Source organism: Varroa jacobsoni, unplaced genomic scaffold (assembly GCF_002532875.2).
Source record: "Varroa jacobsoni isolate VJ856 unplaced genomic scaffold, vjacob_1.0 scaffold_1358, whole genome shotgun sequence".
NCBI classification, from domain to species: Eukaryota; Metazoa; Arthropoda; class Arachnida; order Mesostigmata; family Varroidae; genus Varroa; species Varroa jacobsoni.
In genome coordinates this window covers 4,943-29,945 of record NW_019214260.1, presented here as the reverse complement: position 1 = coordinate 29,945, position 25,003 = coordinate 4,943, and the positions used below count along the sequence as shown (strand labels likewise).

The window sequence follows — 25,003 nt, the reverse complement described above, 5'->3', positions numbered from 1 at the left end:
AAACAAGACATGCTTGTTAATTGCCGAATTACCAGAAGAAAACTAGCAGAAGAAAGATATTGGCTCGTGGCTCACGTTAGGCCATTTCGACCAACCGTTTAAATATTAGAAATCTTACGGTAAATCAGGAAGTTAGAGTATTGGTTGACAAGCGAATCCCGACCCGCGAAAAACGCACGGTCCATGTCTAAAATCAAAATGTTTCTCATTATTTTCTTCAACCGTAGGGAAATCCTGGATCATGAGTTTATGCCGACCAGTTTCACGGGTACCAGCAAGTGCTATCGAAAAATTCTCAAAAGGCTGCGTTTTATAAGAAGTTTGGTCGATGCAGGAGATTAGAACTGTGAAAGAACAAACCCCAAATCATTTATCGCGACAAGGCACCTTCACACTTTATTACTCGTTACAGAAAGCTTGATGTGTGTTGTACCAGCTGTTGTATTTGCCGTACCTAGCTCCCTGCGAATTTGTTTTACTCCCAAAATTGAACAAAGGTCTGAAAGAGAAGCGTTTCTACACGATTGGATACATGAAAGAAAAATTTCTGATCGACCTGAGAGCTATCTCAACGACTGAATTTGAAAAGTGTTTTGAGGACGGAAAAAAATGGCGGCACAAATGTATTGCGTTCGGCAGGGATTACCTTGAAAGGGGCAAACTTGATTAGGACAATTAGGTAGTTAAACGGAAGGCAGATCGATTTGTGAGCATTGTCGTTACCACCAAGCAAGTCCGACCTAGAAAAAGACGTTTTTGCCGTATGACTCTTCTATTCAATTTGTAAATGATACTAAATAAAACACGTTAAATAATTTAATCCGTAAAAAAAGAGGTAAAGATGCAGCATTTTCTCAGCTTTAATCTCTCCTCTGGATGCTAGTGTATTATTTAGATTTTCAGCTCTTCTGTAATAAAAAAGCCGCAGTTTCTTATTGGTGTCATAAAATTTCGAAGACGACGTTAGGTGTCCATTTGGTGAGTTGAAAACGAACTGGACATATACCGAAATTATCGTGCGATGCTTCAGGCGGCGCAGAATACGCTAGAGACTGACCATCCATGCACCATCTTGTGTCGTTCGTTTGCAAAGTTTAGTATCATTTTCCCCTGGTTGTGATAAGTAGCAGAAATTAACTTGATATAAAAAAAAACAAGATCACGAGATTCCTCTTACGCAGATGCCAACTATTTTTAACAAATGGTTTACGAAGACGCACTACCGTTTCGGGATCTACTCTATTAGGATTCGATTTTATGGACCCAAAATCCCAATGTTTAATGAAAGACATCTTCGCTGCTAGTGAGCCCTTTTGAAGGTGAGATTCAATTAGTCAAGAGAAAGGCCGATTGTTTATGAAAATAACACCCGTGACATATATCGAAGGCTTTAGAAAAGTTCCAAAATGACGGCCCGAATCGTCAGTCTAATTAGCCTCACTTTTTGTTTCCGTGCGATTATACAGTAGTCAGGTTACGTTTACTTTCTATAAGCATCTTTATTTACTTCACAAGTAATTTACTTTGCTTGTTTTTTAGTCTCATTATAATGATAATAAAAAAACAGCCGAAGGGTTCCATATTAATATAAAAAGTACAGTTTTCTTGATATGATCACAATAATTTTTTTTGAAGGACATACGTTGATTGAAAGTTATAAAACCTTTTTGAAGAAACCCATATATATAAAACTCTAATTTTATTGTCATATACACATTAAACCCATTGGTATAGATTTACTGTAGACGGCAGTTGCCACTGAACTTGGTACCGAGTTCACTATAGGTTCTAAGTAAATCGTTGGCTTAATTACATGCGTCTATATTGCGTATTAGCGATTATCATGGGTTTCCACTATTATCTCATAACTTAAGTATTAATGTGATACATTGTACATTGAGCGTAAATCTATTTACGAAGAAGATATGATTAGATGAGTAGATAGGTCATATTAATGTACCAGCCGTCATTTTCACTAATCGCACTAAAGCGACCGTATTTACAGCAACACTGTCGTAGAAAGCTGGTAAAATCAGACGTTATATATCGCTTTTGGCCGTTAATGTTATATGTGAAGCACTATTTATTGTATTTTTTCTTCGTACTATGTTACAAAAATGAATTTATGCCGATAATGTTATGCTAGTGCGTTCACTGCATAACTTCTACTGTGATTTCTTCTGTCGGGGACTTCTTGGCTGTTGCAATCTCCTATTGGCTTCTTCTTTTTTTTGCTGACGCGCGAGTCGCTTTTCTTCTGCTCTCCGGTCTCGCTCTTCATACTGTCGGAGTAACTTGCGGGCTACAAATCCTGTAAAAAGCGTACACATAGAAGTGATTCGAATTTTTCGAAACAAACATGTAAAAACCAATCCATTATTCGTTTCCAATTATTATACATCAATAAATATGCGCAGTTGTTCTATTAATGCTATGCATATGTATGTACCTGTATTCAAAAGTATAGCGTGTCTTCTCTTAAAGTGAACTACGGATCTTCTAGGTGAGATTTTGATAAATCAGTTGTATGAGGGTAAATTAGAGATTGCTGCATGCTATACACATTGTGTACATCAATAAGAAAATATAGTCCGCAGTGAAGTGTTTTTACGCCTAGATGACTGTACGTTAAATGCTAATCATACTCAAACAACCCTGCTATATTCCTAAATATATGGCGGTAATACCGCCAAATAACTCCAGCTTCTCGTTAAAAACTTATTTGATTAAGTCACTGTTTTATCCGTAGCAGCATGCTCTTCAAGCGAAGGGTTGACATTGAGAGTAACCGTCACACAATACTCATAGAATGAGGTAATCCGTTGCAGAAGACCACTGAAGGACTTGTATATGTTGTCCCTAACGAATGGAATATATTAATCACTATTTTTATCCGTCAAACATAATAACTATCAGCAGCATTGGGTAACCTCGGAAGACATTTTGTAACGTCCATACTATCTACGTTATTTCAAACTGGCTTAAAATAATCGAAACGGTTACCGTTCTATGTAGATTTTAACCAGTAAAGTTCAGGGCATAGCGCTGTCATGAAAAACGAGAAGTGCAGTTTAGCTGGCAGATGTTTTCGAAAACCAAGAACGTTAGGAAATTTTTTTCGGGAATCTTTTGTGAAGCTATGAGATGAGCTGTTCGTAGCAACATCAGTCTGCCAATCGTGGCCTGGATGTTTGCGATAAATAATCGATTCTCGATTCAGCTTGTCAAGCATCGAAAACTTATATAACGATACTCAGACTCTCTTCCATCTTTTTCCTGAATTTCTTAGTCTTGCCTTTCGGAAAAGGTCTACCTACAACTGTACTTAAAGCCACACAGATAATTTTTCGACAATTCGAATCAAGACACAGGCACGAATTTTCGAATTTCCATACTCATAGAAATACACACTTACACAGAATCAAGTAAACCACACTCACCAATTATTCCTCCGGGAATCAATAGCAGTAAGATCATGTAGAGAAACTCCATATTCAAATCTTGCTACAATTAGTTACTGTGTAATTCAATGTCAACTACAAATATATTTGTCCCAAGAAACTGGGAGCCTGAGTGGAGTTTCCGTTTGTCAGTCAGAACCAGACAGCTGCTTGTTAATAATGGATCACAGGCGCAACAGCAAAACAGCCGGTGATTGTTACGAAGGCAGCGTTTGCGTGGATTACGGACGAACGGCAGAAACGAACACGCTGGCTTACTTTGTTCGCTCGTTCTATTCGTCGTTCAGCTATTGGCAATATTGAGCTACTGACAATCAGAACAGGCTTGGTAGGTGACTGTCGTTACTGCTCTTTGAACACGTAATAAACAACTTTTCTTTTTACTCTTTTTCTATCGCTGCTGTATTTGCGTGTAAGTGGAATAGCTTTGCCGTTACTGCTGCTGTGGTTCTCTTGTGTTGCCCTACTGTTGCCCTTTCCGCACTATGCACAACGACCGCGAAGGAGATATACGGCAGCACACTACGAGACTTGTAATTGAGCTTTTGCGATCAAAGGTCTGTCTCTGACGGCTAAAACATATAGAAGTTCTTGCAAAGAGCTTGCGACACCGTCTGCAGTAGCAGTATCGAAGAAGTCGTCCAGTCAGGCCTGTTGTGCAGTTATTTGTTGCAATATGATTGCCTATTCAATTTCTTATTCTCCTGACCATTCCGTTGTCCACGGCAGACGCTCTGCAGTTGAAAAAACACAGACGGCTAATCAACGGTTAACATCGACCGCCGAGACGCTGTCACTGGCGATACTTCTATTAAATCAATATAGGTCCACTCCTTCTTATCATCATCACGACGATAAGCGATCCGTCCGTTGCGCCGTAACGCCGCGACACTGCCGGCTATCGTTTTTACGACGCTGCACTTACTTATGCTAGTACAAGCTGTTTAATTGGCTGCTGATTGGGTGTCTCGCAGGCAACAGGCGATAAGCAGTTGGCATATACAGAGGAAAAAAGTCGACAAGCTGGCCGCATCAACATACACGTGTAAACACAGCTGAGCGGTGCTAGGGCGGGCAGGTAGGTAACGTGGGCCCAACGTTTTGAGGACGTCACCGGCAGACGGCTGACGGTGACAGGTAACCGCAACGGCGATTTCAGCGCATGCGCCAACCCACAATTAGCAGTCGTCGACCAATCAAGTTTACGTCCCTAAACGCTAAGTAACTTCACCACAAATGGGCAGCTGTTTGCACTAGCACAACTGTTCCGTATACTTACATAAATAACTTTTCTCCCTGAAAGATCGCCATAATCTAACCACACGAAATAGCGCGAATATAAATGTAATGATAGTCGACAAATAATGAATTCACTGGTGGTGACAACGGAGTGCAGCACGAAGATTTAATTTTACAATAAAATTTATTAAATTTTTTTCCTATTTTAAGTGAATAAGTGTGACGGCTATAATCCACATGCCATTAATAAAAGATAATAATGTATTTTGTTAAATACGTTACAAAAGTCATATAATGCAAATAAACGACTTCATTATTATTATTATTATTATTATCTAAATGTATACATAATAAAATTACTGCACGTACACAATTGTTTACAGGGTTCCCTATATAAATTATTTTGTTGTTTTGAGAGGGGAAAGTTCTAGCGTTGTGATAGGTTTCAGCTGAAAGAAATCCTCGCTTATCGTATTAGCATTGGCAGATTGCTTGGTGATTTTTTAAACCCTTATTAACAAGGGATTAAATATTACGGTATAATCGTTTTGTCAACTACAATTATGAATCTATTGAAACTTTGGTTTCCGCTACTGGTCGCAATCACAGTCACTTTAAATTTCGATGCTTATAAAAGCCCCAGCCTTCCCTAATATCCGTTAAATAATTTCGTAACTATAACAAAAGAAGCTATGCGGAATGGTTGGTAGCACGGTTGAGCTGACTCTTTCGACTATTGCACTTTGAAATTATTTTGATAAAAGCTCATTCAGTCTGATGTAGGAATAATAAAATAAGCTGTAGATAATGCTTGCAGTATAATGTATGCCAGACAGAAAAACTGAAATGGTTCTAGGGGCAAGCCACACCGGGTCGCTGCAAAGTATTTCGTTTTAAATGACCTTGAAGATAGGTCAGGGTTAAGGAATATACTCCTATACAATAACATGATGATTATATTACTAGCAAACAATAACCTTCCGTTAAATTAACAACGTAGATATATATATCTTGGATTGCGCAAAGATATGCATATACAACGTTGCCTTTCTATATACCCATCGTATTTTTTTTACATATAGCTATGCGACAATAGGCTTCATAAATCTTGTAAAGTCAATTTCCGATGAGAAACACTCTGAATATTACCAACATTTTGTCATCATTCCAATTTAATGTTTCGAGTTTCCCATCCAATGCTTTAGCCGCTAGGCACTGCTTCAAACGACTGGCTCCCAATACCGAACGAAATGTACACCTGGATTCGAACCTAGACCCTCATGTGGCCCCAGATTTGATGTACTTTATTAAACGTTGATGCTACCCTGCTAGACCCACGTATAATATGTGTACCTCGCTATAAGATCCATCACCTTTCCTTTGCTGTTATATGTTCATAAGATATCTTTTCTTCCGTATATCCACGGATATACGTCTTCTTGGCATAACTAACGAGCTTCGATTGCATAAATAAGCTAGCCCAGACACAGATACCGGCACTGTGTTTCTTAAGCAGCAGCATTAGAATCTTATTTAGTGAGTCTTGTCTATATAAGCTATTAGCGTTGTTAGATAATTAGAGCTGTGCCGGTCAGGATTGCTGCATGAATTCCACAGAATGTATTAAGTGAGGGGAAGATATTTAATGCGCTAATAATCACTTGGTGTATTATTGCCGTGAAGATTTATATGGCGTTGGGCTCGAAACGTCCCACGAGGCCCGTAGGAGTTTCACAAAATAAGTACATTGAAACACCGTTGCTAGGATTGATTTATTGACGATTATGTTTTTACAGAAATCTTACTCAGGACAACCGGCTGCGATAGTTTATATTGGAAAGCATTCACCTACAAACGTGACCATTAAACGCGCCGGGCTGTGCTAGATGTAAATCTGCTTTTAAAGAGGTGTCCTTATGCATTACAAAGTCAAATAAGAACTTAATTACAATACGCACATTAATGACTCAACGGTTTATCCACTGTTTTTCGAAAGTGTTGTTGTGGGGTGTGTGCACGATGGGTGTCCTCATCGACGTCGATCCATATTGTGTCCTTGTATTGTAAAAGAAGTACATCGTATCAAAATTAACTATTTATATCTTCGAATAACTATCTAGTATCTCATTATCTGTCTGCATAGCCATGTTATCAACGCCTATTCTTAACTGAGAGAGGTTTTCAGCATTAGGTTGTGATACAACGCTCCTGTTCCGTTCGTTCCGGGGTGCCGCTATGGATGCGTGCTCAGTTAGCCGAGCCGCAACCACCATGGCTAGGAGAACAAATAGCATGCCTGTACTTCCTACAGCGATCGTCGTGGTTAGAACACTTGGATGTGTTTCAATCCGTGGACTGACAATGGGTGGGGCGACCATTGCCCCGCCGCACGTCATAATTAAAATCAGACTGAGATAGACGTGTCGCAACTCTACATGTTCGGTCAGCCACGTTAGCGAGCCTCCGTAAAGGGGCCCCATACCACAGCCGAACATTATTGTACCCAAATATAGCATGCGATTGTCTTGCGAAAACAGCAGAAGTATGAGGCATGCTGCGCTGAAGATGAGTTGGCCACTGGCAACGAACCAGATCGAGCGAAATTTTGCCGAAATAGGAATGATGATCACTCGTACGGCGGTAAAGCCGACCCAAAACAGCGACACCAATACCGCCGCGTCGGCTTTAAGCATGTGATTCATCTGATTGTAACGAAAGCACATCAAAGATAGAAATACGTGCCATTACTATACATTTCCTGCCACTATACCTTGAGTGTGGGATTGCCGAGGAAGTAAGTAGACCTGGTTAGTGTACTTCGTCAGAATTTTAAATCACATTGTGTGTATGTTCAGACACATTCCATTTTGGATTGTATGTAATATGCCTTGTATGAAATTTTTTCGGCGCTTAGCTATTCTATACTGATACAAAGTGTAGTGGAAATGTGTCAAAGAGTACCATAATAGTTTTGAGTGTCCTTTAAGGAACTAGAGTTGACTTCAACCGTGACCCATACCTGAACCGCGAAAATCACAAGAAATCGACTGAAGGCAGTTTCCAATAGGACGATTAGAAAGAAATAGATTGCCGCCAGACTAATGAGCAACCAATTTCTGAAGTGAGATCTTTCCTCGCCGCATTTCTCTTCAGGTCTCAGATCACGTTTGTCTCTGAGATAGGATAGCGTCATAAAAAACGCGACCACGATACCAAAGCTTCCAACGAACACGAACGGGATCATCACACGTGAGTCCGACTTCCACTCGATGTCCGCATCAGTTCGATTGGCCATTAAATCTCTGCAAGGTCGATTTTAAGATGTGTGTATATTTTGTAAATATGACAGGTCTAGATTAACTAAGGCCAATGAGCATTTAGGTAGCTGTTCCTTTATGATGATAAAAAAAAAATACGATATAATCCAAGAACGTTCTAGGGTTGGTCACGCATTCGGCCCTTCAAATGGGATATTCGTTATATCCGATTGTGGGTATACTGCGCCGTCATTGCATACCTAAAGTAATTATTATTATAAAATATTAGTAGCAGTAGTTAGCAGTGGGCCTAGGTCGTTCCTAACTCTGCTCGCTTATATGAATGAAGTAAAATTTTAATAATTAACTTCAGCGAATACATTGGAAGTTTTGAATCGGATTTGTCTAGCTACGCTACTCCGTGCGGTGGGCAGTAAGTTCTGTTTGCGCTTTGCTTTTTCTTATTATTTATTGATTTATATGAAAAAGACGGTGATATCGATATTGCAGGGCAATGAGTTTGAACAATGATTGCATTACGTATAAAAGCTGATCTTTTTATGCGCATGCCATCTATGACCGATATGTAATCAAGCAAAATCGTACCAACGGGATCGTGTGTTCGCTCTTAATTGATGCTAAAGCAAACAATAACCTATCTTTACTGAGAAATGGTTTGGCCAAAAGCGGTGCAAAAAGTGCTCCAACGCCGAACATTAGCGAGTACAGCTGCAACATCGGACGAGATCCTCGACATAGAGCGACAAGCCAAACGTACGCCCCTGTAAAAATAGCTACGTAAATGTATAGTTCTTCGTTTAAAATTGCAACGTATTTTTGCTGGGCGTTAGTGACCTCCAAAGGAAAAAACAAGTACACCAAACACCAAAACCCATTTGTCTTCTCTATGTAATTTTGCCCTAAAAAGTTACCTAAAAAAACTAGACTCATTTTTACCGGACTAAGCTATTTAATTGGTACCTACTATCCTTATATGATAGCTAGACAGCCGTCCTGAAACGTTACAGACGAAAAGGTGGAAGTACATTCTGGCTGGTGCGCGCCGAACGTCCTGTTTAGGTGATAATGGTTAAAAAAAACTGTCACACAATATTATCTCCTATTATTTGCTTAAAGTATAAAAGAAAATTGCCTTAGTTTCAGGATAACTCTACTATGGCTCCTACAGGTTTGAAAGCCTTTTAAAGTAACGAGAACTTTTAGCTACCCCTTTCCCATTGTGGTTTGGTCAACTTTTTTTCATTGACGCTTTCATGTGTTCTTTTTCTCAATATAAGATATACACTATTTTAAAAATTAAAAAGTCAGCCTGACACATTTCGTTTTCAACCAGGGACCAATGCCAAATGGCAGTACTTATCGATTTTAATCGAGCGTAAGAGGTCTAATGGAAAAGTAAATAATTTTCTATTTCTTTATAAGAAATTGTTGTATCTTTTTGCTGTTTTTAATATACATATAAAATATATATGCGGGTAAATAATTACCCGCGATCATCGATATCTAATAGAACTCATAAATTGTATAGATACGATAAGTTTACATTGAAGATAGGTGTGGTAGACGTACAGTAGACTATTATTACCCAGGTATATAATGCGCTTCGGTCTTCTTTTTGAATAACATTATTATGGGAACCTTCTGTGCAGGTCGCAACCTTTTGTTAGACTCTTCAATGTTAAATCGTCGATTGTGTAATTTCTATATGCAAAAATCTGTGCATTACCTGCTCAGAAAACGTTCAGTAAGTAAAGGCCGGTCGTACTAGCCGTTTCTTCAGAGCGTAACTGTTCATAACGTAGTATTCAAACGGAACGCACTTGCGCTGTCGATCAGATATACGCAAATGCAATGAAGGAATAGGTCGATCAAGCGATACTTGGGTTATGATCGGGAACTAAATCGATATACATTAAGTAGACGTTTACTCTTTCCTTTCCTATTTGATGTCGCGTTCAACAACCAACTGAATTAAAAAAAAACAAACACACACACACAGCTTTGATTTTCGCTGGACCATTTCAAAATAGAGGTTCAAAATATGTAAAAGCTTTAATCTTTGCAAAAATATTCCCTTTGTCGTGTTTGTTAAAATAGTTTTCGTTTCGAAAACACTAGACAGACTTGAATGCCATACATACATATATATATTCATACAGTCTTGTTCTACACTTTACTACATATCTATATATCTACGTTGCGTATACTTGCGTGAGTAGAACACTGCTGTATATTGCCTGTAGGCACCTGGTAGGTCGGAGGGTGTTTTAGTTGTGCTGTCAACCACTTGTGCTACTCAACAGTAACGAAAAATGTTTGTATTTAAATGATGTCGAAGCCAATCTTCGACATATCGTGTACTTATACAGTGGCTAAAATAAGGGTAAAGACGACGTTTCGACTATTTAAGTGGCGACGTAAATACTGAGCTGAAATAATTGTTCGGTGCTTAAATATACTTATGGTGTTATTTTTTTTTGCTATTGCTTTGCTTAGCTTTGTCCTAGTTACTCTGTTCTTTTTACACCCTATTTTTACTCATGGCCAATGTATATGCTATCAGAGAGTGTTTTCTTTGCTTTACGTACTGCCATCATTTTATTGGCTTTTGTTATACACATTTATATGAGCTATAATATAACCTTCGTCTCATTGGGGTATGATATGGCGGTGACTCCATAGCTGAGAGCACTACTCAAACGACACTCACTAGATGTAATAATGACATCTTACGCCTGAACAGCTTTTCAGTTGGCTTTCTCAATTCGTTTGTGAGATGAGACAATTGTCCTTGCTTGCAAATCCTTATCGTATGCTGATAAAGTATAGCGGCGTGCTATTGTATAGTGGAAAAAAATATAGCATGTTCGATTCGCTATTTCTGCTATTTAACATACTTAGCTTTGTAACGCAAACAACAATTGTAATCTGGCCAAAACGAAGATAAAAGTGTTGCATTTTAGCGGCGTATGTTACCAATGCAAAAAAAAAAAAAAAAAATCGGAAAGAAAAGATAAACAGACACGACGTTTCTTACGTTGCAAATATTACTAAATGAACCTTATATTCCTAATTAGGACGTCATTATTTTAATATCTACAGCACCTAGGCAGAGTCCTATTCACACCGGGCCTGTAATGACCAACGAGTTTCACTAGAAGTCTGCAGTGGCCAATTACTACATACGTGCACTCGGATATAGTGGTAGTCACCGTAATCATTGCAACAGAACCACGTGGCTCGTGCGTTTCTTTATCCATAACAGGCGCAAGCAGCGCGGGTCCGTATCTAACTGATGCAACGGACTGGGTAGTCTACACGTTGTGAAAAGAAACATGGCATAGGCTACTTCAATTTCAAGCTAACGCTCAGCGATGTAACGTTTCTCTTCGCAGGTTTACGGGTGACTGAAGTCGGCCTAATTATGCCGTAGGCCCCTCCTCCTGGATAACCTTCGCAGTAATAATACCTTATGGTTATGATCAGTGATGATTAAATAAATATGAAGCAAAGGCTGACAAGTAGCCGGGGATTAAAAACCTTTACTTCATTAATTAGACACTTTTTGATGTTGACAGAGTCTACGGTGCTAATAGTGAGTACTCACTTTTGGTAAAGACGCTTTTACGATAAGCGGCTAAAGTAGTATTAGGTTATTTAATCCGGGTCTATATTTGTACGATCTAGAACTGACCGTGGGGTTATTGTTTAAATATAGATTAGCTTTTGATAAATAAGCATTGACTGGCGTACTTGCGTCAACCCACGTGAGTCAAATATGATGTGTCTTAGTAAACAGGAATTTGCTAGACTTCTTCAGAGTTTGAACCCAATCGAAGCCAGGTATTATGACTACCCACGCCTCGTAAGCAATGCGAGCTTCCAAATAAAACGACTTTTTAGCATTTAAGTAGCTGCGGAACAGCGAATGGTCCCACTGGAGTAATACTAGCAAGTCGTTTTTGAAAAGGATAGCACAAAGTACATTTGAGGTACGCCTCAGCGCAGTGAAATCCAGATCTTGTGAAGGCACTGTATTGTGTCACACGTTATTCTGGACCCTAAGAATGCAGAGTTAGCTCTCCTTTATATTTATTTCAAGTACGAACATACTTTTCCCTTAGAAAAACATATTAAGATACTTGAGCAACCCTGAGAATCGAAGTGAAGGACATTCATTGTTATCATGATGTCAGACCCAGGCTTTATTACCGCTGGATCAATAGCCTATATGAAAATGGGTGCAAAAAAAGCTACATATAGGATCCGTAATCGATGTTAGCTCCTATGTTATCATAAGCCTTATAAAAATATGTATCTAACACTTATTACTGGAAAAATGGTAGTTACACTCGTCACAATGATTTATAAGTATACAGACTTAGATTAATTACTCTCTGATGTATCTTTAAACAACTCGTAGGCGAAACCATGTTTTTTTTTTTTTTTAACTCTATATTGCTTATCATACACAGATAACCACGTAGGGCATTAAGTAAATTCCACTTACTATCTATCTTTATTGGCTATCCAGTACGAGCAAGTGTTTCTAACATAAAATCAGTTAAATCTCAGTAGTGAGGAAGAAGACATTTTACTACTGTTAGCGAGCTCAAGCTGTTATGGTGAATCCGTTAAATCCGTGAATTATTTATCTTAATCAGGACCTGTCAGTAGCTCCGAGCGTGCACCATGTGCCATGAAGCCTATCACAAAGCGTCTCGCCTGAGTTCCGATGTAATTCTGACAATAGACAGCTTTCAGATGCTATTATTAATGAATTCATCGAAAGTTGCAGCAAGTGGCTGTTAGCAAATTTAACTTGCTTAAGGCTTCATTTACTCTAAAGAGTATAGTAGGTGCGTAGAAGGAGTCGATACCTCACTTTTCAGCAGAATGCACCAGGGGCTTTTTAGGCTGACAAATAAGCGGCCATTACTCATGTGTGGTACTTATCAAAATGTATGTATGTACAGACTCAGATAATGACTAAACTTGAGGGCTGAACACGAAACGTTGGAAGTTGACACGAAAGCCAATACGAAATCTCATGTAGCCACTCGTTACGTCAACTAGTTTGGCGTGCATTTTTCATACGATTAATAAATGCCGAATCAACCATGTACTAATCGTCGTTACACAAATAAATACAGGCAGTATGGTGTTATTTACGTTTTAGGGTTTAGATGAATGGTAAACAACCAAAGGCAGGTCCCGCAGAGAGCCCCTTGGTACAAACAGCCGGTGTTGAACGTTTGTTTGGTCGACATTCCTGGTTGAAAGAAGCCGTACTGCATGCCCGTGAAAAACTGTATCCATAAAAGATGCGAAAACAATAATATTAGTCTTATTCCTAGAATGTGTCCTATTCAGCACAGGCCAGAAATGATCAGACGGCATAAATTAACTATTGCTGCAGATTCTAAACAGAAATAGCCTATTGACTGGGGCCAGCGACATGTCCGCAAGTCGGACTAACTGGAACTTATCGGAAACTCTGATTCGATTCAACCAACTTTGAAGCCTCATGCTTCATGTCGATTAGCATGCATGTATCAAAGACTTTACTGTTCAAAATAGTACTTTGGCCTGTGAGTGGAAATGCTGAGTAAACATTGTTTATATTTGGCCGGTAATAGCCACTCCAGCCGCAAGACAAACTAATCGATGTGAATTTTCAGTATTATTTTAAGATAAACTAACAGTTCTGCATCTGATCGTGTCTGAAGCGATAACAAGATACGCTCTGGCGGGCTTTTGCGCAGCACGTACCAGCTGAAAAACTTCATTCGGCCAAATAATAACGCCACTCATTCATTGAGCTAAGTAATCTCTGTCTTCGATACGTAGCCTTGATGATTCGGAATTATCAGGAAGCTCGCTCAGACGTCGTCAGCAAGCGAAATCGCCATTGGAAGTTATAAAAAATTTCTCTTCGAATCGAGAAATGCGTCGTCCTAAATGAGCTGCCGAATATCGAGCATTAACTACTAATCATGCTTGGCAGCAACTTATGATAATCGATAGAGAACTGACAGACACTCCATCAACCTTCCACAAAAATTTATTTTTATTGGCTGGAATTCAAAAGAGCTTTGATGGATTTTTTTTTTTTTTTTTTGTTAAAAATATGACGTTCATATAGCCAAGTTTATTTGCCCTCTAGACGAAAACATTATAAAACGATTTTTGCATGTGATCGTTAATTTATAGATAAACTTTAAAAGAGACATCTGCACCATTGAAATCACTGTTATTTACCATGATGTTTCTCTTAAAAACTTGAGTGTGTATGAATGGGTTATTTGTGATCATTTTGCTAGCGAAATTCAGAATATTCACTATCTTGCACTCACAAGATAGGGAACACGGTCGATCTCAACTCGGCTAAGACGGCAAGCTAACTTAGCAAACCAAAGTAATTATAGTATAAATAAAAACGATTTAGACTAAAGTTACCCTAAAGAAAAACGAGCCACAGAGAATGTTTTTTTCGCGGAGTTCGTTTATCAGCTTTGCGTAAGCCACATTTTAAAGGGAGTCTATTTACTTGATTTAATCATGTGCGTATGTTAGTTTGTGACAAAAGGGTCCCAGTTCAAATATTTTACATTTTTCTGTGGTTGACTAGCCACTTTTTATCATAATTGTTAAATAACATCGTATAAAACGGTAGTGCAAACTTAGCTACTTGAACTTAATATGAAAAAATGAAAATTAAGCGTAATTTCCATCCAAGAGTCGGAGACTAAAAGAGCACGGAACTAACTACAGCTTGTGCATACCTGTTGAGAATTGATGGTGGCCAGTCGAGAACGCGTCCCACTACTACGAGTAAATAATGGTCAGGTGTTTATATACGTATGTATGCATGTATATATATATATATATATATATATGCTTTCGTTTGCTTAGTAGCGATACAGCATATTACAAATTATTTCTCTGTTAGTTTTACTGTTGTCATAAGCGTTACCCTAGAAATTTTCTCTACGATATAATACGAATGTCTGCGGTTATGTGTTTATACAAAACGTTTTCCCACGGAAAAAAACGTTGTTTGAGACGAATGAGGCAGTCCATAAGCGATATCTGATTTTGAATTTTTGGCGGACAATGTTTTTTCAATGTCAACTGTTTCGTAGCATTGATCACGCTTCTACTTCCTCCAAGCGTATGCTATCTTAGAATCAGGTTGGCTTTTAGTAACGTGCTTCTGTACGCGTTCATTGTATCACATTGGCCTGTTCCCTGCCAGTCGAAATAACGCTTGCCTTCTGAAGGGTAGATACGGGATTAAACACAATGTCAAGCTTACCAATTTCCATGATAGCGCCAAGCATTCCGCAAGTGAAGCTGATAGCATATGCAGACATTAGGCTTCCCAGAGGCATTAAGATGTTGCCTAAACCGATCAAGGCTCCGCAGATAATGCATACAATTTGAGCGTTTACCCGGCGATATATCAGATCAGCTGTCAATTTTTGATAATACACGCACGTTAAGAAAGTGAAAAAAAAAAAAAAGTTATTAACTAGCCTGAATACTGTTTTCCTAATGTTAAATAGTTTATTTTTTTATATTTTGTATAAAAATAAATTTAGCAATATATTGTCAAGTGCAAATACATCGGCTGGTTAGGTTGGCATTCATTCATTCATTATGCACACATATTAATGTACATGGCTTAGTTCGTTCCATGGACGAGTTTATGACCCGTCGATACAGATATCAAATATGCATATATGGGTGCAAATTTAATATAAATTTTAGAAAAATATTTAAACAGCTATTTATGATCGAGCGTCCTATTTAATCACAAAAGACAATAATGGCAACACGGAATCCTATGATGAAGACTAATACTCGGACAAATAACACTTTTTAAAGAGCGGACGTCTAAACTGGTGTCTCAGATTTGTGAACTTACCGAAAACTGGTCCAATTAAAGCACCAACGTCAGCTACCACACCGATGTTAGATGCCTTTTGGATCGACGTGTGAAATATCTCCGACAAATCTATCAGGCTAGGGCCCATCATAGAGACAATTAGGCCCTGCAATGTTCACGGATACCAGGCAGGCATCAGTACAAGAGCATTTGAAGTTACAAGCCCAAAATGCAGTTAAATATCCACTTGTAACAATAATCTACGACTATTCTAAGATAGCAGCTTTTTGCAGAAAGCATTTTCACGAGGCCTTGAGAAGATATCCAAGTACAAATATATTGCTCGATCAGACAGATCTTTTAGAAGGAAGTATATGTATCTACTGTCTCTGAACATTACTGATTATTATAGGTATTATAAGGTGGTACGAAAGTTTCGTGCTCGATGCCAATACAAATTACCGACACGTTTCGTGTCAACTAGTTGAGGTCATTTCGTCTTCCGCCGTTGCCATATTCTGTCATACATCGAAGAAAAATATGTAAACAACATAATTTGTATTATCTTACTTATGCTATTTTTGTGCGGATCGTATGTTGAATTATTTTCAACTTAGTTGGGGGGGATTACACTTGCGAGAGTGATCAGACTAGAGAAATCTCGGATCGAACTAGATTTCAAGATTCGCAAATTATACAACCTATTGAAATCTCTTCGATAATATAGCATTCACATTGTGAAATTCAGTGCTAAATATAATGTTTGACGATTGATGCGCTCAAGCAGTTCGTAAACAAAGAGGATACAGTTGCGATCTGAAAACGGTTCAGTGGCCTTCATTTTTCGAAATAAACCAATTTTCATAACCATACCCTATTTACGTTATCTTATAAACCGCCTATATTGCTTAAAACACACTAGTACCTCCAAAAGCCTAAGAACAGATCGTGCGCCTACAAACAAATCTCTCTTGACCTTCTAAGTTTGCTTATACAAAGCGTATGAACAGAATATCTACACTTCGTTGCTGACGATCAGCAGGCGATTCCTAAGGCGATATTATTTGTCACGTCAACGAAACGTCTATCTAGACTCACTTCAGTCAACGACTAGTTCCAAGGTAATTATGTATAATTTCTGAAAAAATCAAATCTTAAGTTTGTTAATTGTGCTTTTATTTAGTAATTAACAAATAGGTAATAATTCTAATTTAATTTTTTTCACTATATGTGCACCTAGATACGGGAGTTCACTTGAAAGTATCTAGCCATCGTGGATAAGCAACAAAATAATTGAGATTTGGGAAAGTTCATGTTCAGGCGCTCTCTTTGTGGCTAGAATCTGAATAGTCGCAAGGGCATATAGCATAGCTATATACAAATAATCAGGAAACTAGTGAAAGATGTTTAAACATACCAGGGCGACACAGGTGAGATTGATATTCGCTATCTGAAACCATTTCAGCCAGCTGGGTCCATCCCATTCCTCGCTAGTGACGAACGTTTGTTTGGGATGCATCTTCAAACGTACCGTTGAAACGCACTGATGGTACGTATTACATAATCATCGTATACAGCCTTGTAGCTACGAAGAGGTACAGTGAGAATCACCCGAGCGACCGTCGGTCTATCTTCATCACCTTATAGAGTTCGACTTGACCTGCTGAATATGACCGTTATTAAGCTTCTTTTAGCTAACAAGGCGGCTCTACGAAAGGTCCCGTACGCTGCAGGGGGAAAACATCGATTTTGCTTAAATAAGAACCTCTGAAATTTTATCTTGACAGGGCTAGTGCGCTGCCATAAAAGCGACGATAACATTTCGAAATCGCTCCTATTTGCCTGAGGCGTAATTCGACATAATATTACTTGACACGTAGTTTTAGCTTTGTGCATATCACGCATTGCCCACTCCACCTATCGTAGCAGTCTCAAAAAATGCCATATCCTAACAATATAGGTGATAGTGGGCCAGAACGGTTCCGTTTTTCTATTTCGAAAATGATCCCAACTGTCGAAGATAGTCCACTAGCTAAAACCTAGAATTTGACTATTGATTTGAAACAGTCACTTTTTCTTCCGATCGAAATGCATTACAGCCCTCGATAAGTGTTTCATCGGGTGTAAATGCACGAACTGGGTGCTTAATATTCATTGCAATCCTATATTCTATAATTGCTATTCGATGTCATTCCTCGTCCTTTTCTTAGCAACAAACTGCAAACCCGCTATTTGAAACAGTCACAAAGTCAAACTAACAGCTGAATTGGCAATTAGTATGATCGGACTACTTTATTGCGCGTCTCAGCTGTCAGCCAGCGTAGCAGGACCTAATTTCGAAAAAAAAATGGAAGACTCGATACGAGACAAATATGCATAGAGATACACCGCCGTGCGAGCTTTCGATTTTTCTGAGACCAATAGCAGCAGTTCGTGCTCTTGATGGTTTCCTTGTAATAACCTCTGAGGAGCTAGCATAGCAGAAGCGCCAAAACAGGTAAGGAATAAGATCAAAAACAAAATGCTGAGGGACCAAGTTGTTGCAATTACGGCCTTGTCATCTACATTCAACTAAATAATTATGGTAAATTATTAGGCAAACAGCACTAACGTAGTAATCCATGTTCTTCGCCTCTGCGGGTTCGTCTTATAATAAATCTGTATATTTATCTCCAAATTACTCGACTTTAATGTTATGCTGATGTTCTTTTATCGATTCCATTTTCGAAGCAAGTTCTTATCAGCTAAGACTTTGTTCAAACAGTATAGCTTCTAGTACGCACTGCGTCTGCTACTACGAATCGGCGCGACAATAATTCTAGTTGGATGTAGTGAGGTACGGGCATTGATTTTTCAGCCGCTAGCCGGTTACAAAACGAAGTCTAGACATCTCACTAATCGGATGGCTGAAAATTTCGGCTAGACTCCGTGAGAACTGACTCTAATACACATCTAGCAAGGGAATGGTTCAGGGACGGCTAAAGTTCGAACGAGGGTCTATAGATTTTTTTCAGTTACTTCAGTGTCTACCGAAGAGGCGATCAATCGTTCCTTGCTATCTAGTAGTGAAAAATAGATTGAATGCCACAAGAGCTTACTCTATAAATCTTCATGAGAAAACACTGAAAAGATAAACTTTTGCCAATAGTATGAACTATTGAAGCTTTAGATATTAAGAAAAAAATTATGTTGAAACACTCCCTTCTCTGTTACACTCTACGTTGCCATGGAAATGATGCGAACCCTGTTCGATGCGACCCGTTGTACAGTGAATTTTACTGCACTACTCATTGGGATTTTCTGCTATTGTGTTGTTATTTCATATGGAACCGCGCTATGTAGAAGAAAATAGATGTATACATATTGAAAATTACGATAGGCGATAAACTATGATGACTATAAAGCTTATCATAACGACAGTTATTAGTAGCAGGTCTGCGACAGTTACTAGACTCACTCAGACATTCGCGTTTTGGGCCATATGTTTACTTGCGGACCCAGCTGAAGCAACATACCGTAACGGAATCCATAACCATCCTCCTGTCGGAACGTCTCAACAATATTATAATCCAGACAGAAACTTGTTTGAAGAAAAAGGCTTTTGCCCGGTATTTTTTCCACCGTTTCCAAATTCCATCCATCCAGCATCTATTCGATCGCCAAAGTGAGAGGAGGCGAGAGCTCTACGAAGATCGGCAGATATTCCTGGCTCCCCCTGCCTCGTTCTTTATGACGCTACTTTGCTATCCGCCCCCTTCTAGACCTGAGTCGATTTATTTTGTGCACCTTACCATGTAACGTTATTGCTTGTTCTCCTACGGTACAAACATGGAACTAAACAATAAATAGATAAGACTAGAACATAATGTGGTACGGTAGCCGCTACCGATCGACTGACCTCAAGCGTGACCTTTTCGCGAACAGTCTGCTTATATGTACACGTCTTTTCGTTTGAGGACGAGGAGCTGCATTGTGTTGAGCACCGCTGCGCATTCGTCAAGATCTACCCTGGTTCAATAGTAATTGGCGACAATTTGTACTGGGGTAGCCTGGCTAATGGGGCACACACCGGCACTGCCGTTTATCACGACAGTACGCTATTCTATCAAGTGTTAATGCAAAAACACGGCAACAAGCGCTGGCCCCGCATGCGAGCGGTAAATTAATTATTGGACCATAAGAAAATAGAAGAAAAATGGGTCCCGTCGACCTGAAATGATATGATATTCAACGTGCTTTGTTGAAAAAATCGATGTTTGCTTTTCCAGAAACTTAGGATATTTTCTAACATTTCTGTTTGGCTGTATAGCATGAGCTCTCGAGTTTTTCGAGTTTTACTAGAAAAAAAAAGTTAGTTTCAAACATACACAACATCATGGGACTCTATTTATTATTATTATTATTATGTAATTTATGTGTCTAGTGGCATGTATGAACGAACGGGGCAAGTTGAATCGGACCGCCATAGGCGAGAGTGAGATAACTGCGATTGCTTTGCCTTGTTAAGTCTCGCACTTTACGTTTTCTTCTATTTTCTGTATAATAGCAACTCACAGCGGTCACTTCATAGCTCTAATTCAAGCAAATAGCAACACTGTTGAATGCATATCACTAAGCTAACTTTGGGTTATGTTTATATTTTGTTTTTCAAGTGACCACATGCTAAATTAATATGCGACTGAAGGGTAGATCTTTTGAAAAAACTTTAGCTTCTGCCTGAACAACGCCAAGGCAGTAAGGACGACGCCGCAGTAAACATATTGTCCAAAGCTTGAGCTCTGTACGCTTCATTGTCATTTCATATAGTCAACAGCAGAAGGCGTACCTGACATTTTTAGTGATCTAGGCCTACAGATATTTTATTTATGTATACTGTAATATAAACATGAGAGCTTGTTTGTTATTCTGGCCTACGATGTACCACTCAGTATTTACATAAATACATGGAGTAGAGGTAAACAATATGATTCGTCCCATATAGAGTAGAACGTGCATATAACTGGCCATCTGCATAATATTGACAAATAGTTCCCTGGTAGTATTGGCACAGATAGAAAATTTCCGTACTATTTTATATTGAAAAGTGAATTTCATATGTATATGTATAGATATTTCATACTAAACGAACTAAAAAGCTTCAGTAGGATGCAGTTCGCGGTAAACGCGAAATAACCCAATAAATAGGAAGAGACAACTCACCGCTGGTACATATATAATGCTATGTTTGTACTAAAGCAGGTACGATTAAATCCTACAAAAACGTTAGACGGCTCCCAACGTACTAGCAGTAGTCCAGAACGCGCTGTACCGAGATGTCGTAAAAGACCCCTTTGGCAATTCCGTGTCCCCTCGGCTAAAAGAGAAACATATTGGTATCATTATAAGCAGTTGCCCATTGAACTTATTGTTATCTGGACAATGCCAGTTTGTTAGATTCTGCTGTATTTATGTCGCATTTAGGCAGGCAACAGTTTTCTGGAGAATCATCTCGTTAGAAACCTCATAGTTTTCGCCAAAACTCTACCTTAAAACAATTGTGCACACGCTAAACCATATAACCTCGATGTATCGCATAAGATTTTGCTATACCTTTTGCCATCAGTGTCAACTACGTGTTATAATAATAATAATAATTAAAAACTGTAATACTACTATTTTATTTAAGAAAGAATACCGGTAAGTAGATAATTATAGTTGGGGCTTCTCGTTTTCTAACACGAAACGGCGTACTCTAGTTGACTGTACTGAAGGCCTGACTTTTCGGACGTATAAGTATATATGCATGTAAAAAGCAGAGCTATTGATAGCTCAATCTCGGCTGTAGATGAATGGAGATATCGGTTGCAGAGTTTCTTTTTTTTGTTATACCAGACGTGTTAGGTGAATCTGATGGCATATGCCTTGTTGGCTAGAATTCCTTGCATAAATAGAAAAACTGTAGAAAAAGAACTGATTTCGTCTAGTAGTGCCACTACAAAATGTTAACTTACGTACTTAAGCATAGGTGTAAATGCCTCGTGTTTGGCCGAGTTTTGTCAAACAGTTGTAAGTGTGAGGAACATTAATCCTATTCGAAGTGGTCGCGGATCGTGTAACAATTTTCTGGACATGCTATGAATGTTCGGGCTTTGTCGAAGTTAAACACAAGCTAACACTTCGGCACTGAATTTCTGCATGGCAAAGGAATACGACCTGTTACGTTAGCTAAGACATTCTAGTCCGTCACGCAAACATGGCAAGAGTTTACGTCTGTACCGCCCTACCGACCAAACGACCATCAAGAGAAAGAGTGCTTGAACAGAAAGAGAAGAGCTTTAACCATTAGAAACGTTCGGAGAGAGCGTAAAGTCAACTCAGCCGAAGCTGCAGCTGGAATCCTTTCAGCGATTTATAAAACTAGTTTAAACAACAGATTTCTTCTTCTTGTCAGATAGATGTTATGAGCCGGGTACAAACGGTTCGAGGATCTATAGAAAAAGCAGGTTTGAATATACATTAAAAAGGATTTCCTTTTATACGTCTTTGGAAATTTATGAAGGTCACATAATCAAATTATGAGGTCACGGAAACATATGAGGTAGGATAGGGGCTAAGAGCATAAGTCGAGCAAAATGGACACACGAAGCCGTCAAATGCAAAATTCTGATTAAAGATAAAAACATATCGTACCAATCACACCGAAATAATAGCTATTCGACGAAGGTCCTATAGAGAAATGAAAGAAGCAAATTAATTCTATATGTTTTTATGTTTAAGACGTTTTTTTTTCGTCGCTGCATCGTAACGTAGCAGAATCTGTGGGTGCTAAAATAATCCTTTTCCGTGAATAATACAATCCCAAATCCAGTTATTTATATTTTATGGCATATTCTGCCGCATTTTTGAGAGCTATTATTAGATCTTGATGCATTAAGTCCCCGTCACATGTGTAAATATAAAAAAAAAAAAAAACGCAAAATACCTGCTTTTCGACATGAAATTGCATCTTGCAAATTGTTCTTGAACTTCTAGTAGCTTGCGTCTGTGACTAAATTACGTAAGACGTTTATAATAGTATACATCAGATGATCATTACAATGTTTTTAGTAACTTAGCAGAAGTTTTTAGCCTCTGCTAAATTCGTCGACTTAATTATAAAATAGTAGACAAAAGCGGAATATTTGCTCACTCAAGTCGCGGTACTTTTGGAAGTTAGGACGTGTAATAAGAACAAGGTCCTTAGAAGGCCACGCAATTCTATGGCTTTCAAAGGAACTATATAGTCGATCATAAAAATCATATTGGAAGCGTTCCGAGATCAAAAAATACGCAGGTCTATGCCAGATCATTTGAATTTATGAGATCGGCATGTATTTCTATACATCTTTAAGTCCATTCCAAAAAAAACAAATATTCCCTTTTCGTGCTGTTTATCTATAGCGAAACCATATTTTAGACTATGCCAAGGACTAAAGGATAAGACCCAATTTTTCACCGTACAATCGACTAAACCGATTACCGCTACTGTGTCCTATTCGACAATAAGACAATGATTGCTACGCGTTTATTCTATTGAGAACGCCGAAACAAACATAATTTAACTATACTATCGCAAAATTGACCGTAATACGACAGTAGTAATCTAATATCCCGTTTGTTAGCCTTTCCGTGTAAGATAAATTTCTGCTCCAGCTTACCGCAGGCAGTGTTGCTCTGCTTGATCTACGTAGGTCTATTTACAAGCCTGCATAAGATGCCGAGCGGTACAGGAAACTGTAATTAGTTGTCGCATTTTTTTATTGGCCTTTTATTTGCGAACGATGAAAGAGACCCAGAGCTGTCAAGCTGAATAAGCAACTTAGTCGATACAAGCTGGAATCACCTTTTTATTTTTCCGTTAAAATCAGGTACGACTTGCAACTGTAGATATAATTCGTTTGATGTAAGCGTCGGCCCTATAAGATAGTGTAGCTTAAATCGCGCCTCCCAATAGTACTATCAAAATCGTACAGATAGTTTATCCTTGTGTAAACGTATTGTTTTCTGGAGGTCATAATGTATATTTCGCACCCATGTAGGGTGCTTAGAAGCTGATGCAACTGTAGGAGAGGCTAGATCGAGTTTGATAAGGCCATATTCGATGATATAACGATGTATGAATACTTGATCTTTTTTTAAAGGAACCGAAGGCCCAACGGCAAGCTACTTTGCACATGGACAGTTTGCAGACCGGTTGCAGGTGTAAAAAAAACACTAGGCTGTTATCCGGTAACTTTAGAAATTATGAACTACGCGACACCGGGAGACAAAATTTAGCTTGTAAATGTTCCAGTATCCTAGATATGCGCAAATCGATTGAATTTACCCTAGAAGAGATTAGGTCAAAAGGAAAAACATCTTTAGTCTAGAAAAGCGTTAAGTAGTCAAGTATTTCTTTTTCGAGATGCACATTAAGCCAAAAAAAAAGCCTTAAACAAAAGCACATAACGCGGATTATGCTATATTGAAACTGCTGAGGAAGAGCGGAAAAGTAAACAGATATCAGAAGCCAAAGAACAAAAACGCAATTAAGAAAATTTTTCGCAGAAACAGAGTTTGTAGTCTGTCTAAGCGCTACAACCAAAGCTAGTATTTTATATGTAACGCGTTATCGACTATAGTACCCAGATATGGAAAATGTGGGAACTGAAAAAAATCGGTCCCCCATAAATAGAGTTGAGGGTAGCCGTAAATGCGTGTGACGTGTTCCATGTGCAATTTGCAAAACCTTAAGCAACAAAAAATCTGCCAAGAGTATATGGTCGCCATCTACAAGGCATGGGTCAATCTGTATCGCTAACCAGAAAGGGGTCAGACGAGAGAATGCCGTCACCCTGGAGTTTGGTGACAGTGTCTGGTAGGTAAGGTGATGATAGATGACAATGGACATCAAGGGCATCGGTTAGTGTAAGATTCTTGCCGTAAATGGAATAATAAACACAATCCACTGCATCAGGTTCCCCAAGAAACTTATGGACCGTTGGCACGGCGGTTGACAGCACACAGCATGGTTATTTGAAAGGAATGCCAGACCCCACTCCCGTGTCTCAATTATTTCCTCGATTGAGCAAAGGACTATACAACGTTGGCTTTAACCTACTTATGCTCCCGATTTA

The 25,003-nt window shown here is 38.8% G+C and overlaps 1 protein-coding gene across 6 annotated transcripts; it reads right to left on the bottom strand.

Moving 5' to 3' along the window:
- Window positions 1-1,479: 1,479 nt before the first annotated feature.
- On the bottom strand, window positions 1,480-22,131 carry LOC111269150 (sodium-dependent glucose transporter 1A). Of its 6 annotated transcripts, none has more exons than XM_022848549.2 (9): window positions 21,864-22,130; window positions 21,069-21,222; window positions 17,287-17,596; window positions 15,909-16,035; window positions 15,297-15,452; window positions 8,613-8,739; window positions 7,720-8,002; window positions 3,441-7,402; window positions 1,480-2,311 (listed from the first exon to the last, which is right to left on the bottom strand). In XM_022848549.2, exons 3-8 carry the CDS (start codon window positions 17,386-17,388, stop codon window positions 6,797-6,799), a joined length of 1,401 nt encoding a protein of 466 aa, XP_022704284.1. In that variant the 5' UTR covers window positions 17,389-17,596; window positions 21,069-21,222; window positions 21,864-22,130; the 3' UTR covers window positions 1,480-2,311; window positions 3,441-6,796. The 6 variants fall into 6 exon arrangements, with proteins under 6 accessions (XP_022704284.1, XP_022704283.1, XP_022704285.1 ...); XM_022848548.2 differs by having other exon boundaries at window positions 17,287-17,532; XM_022848550.2 differs by having other exon boundaries at window positions 17,287-17,529.
- Window positions 22,132-25,003: the final 2,872 nt, after the last annotated feature.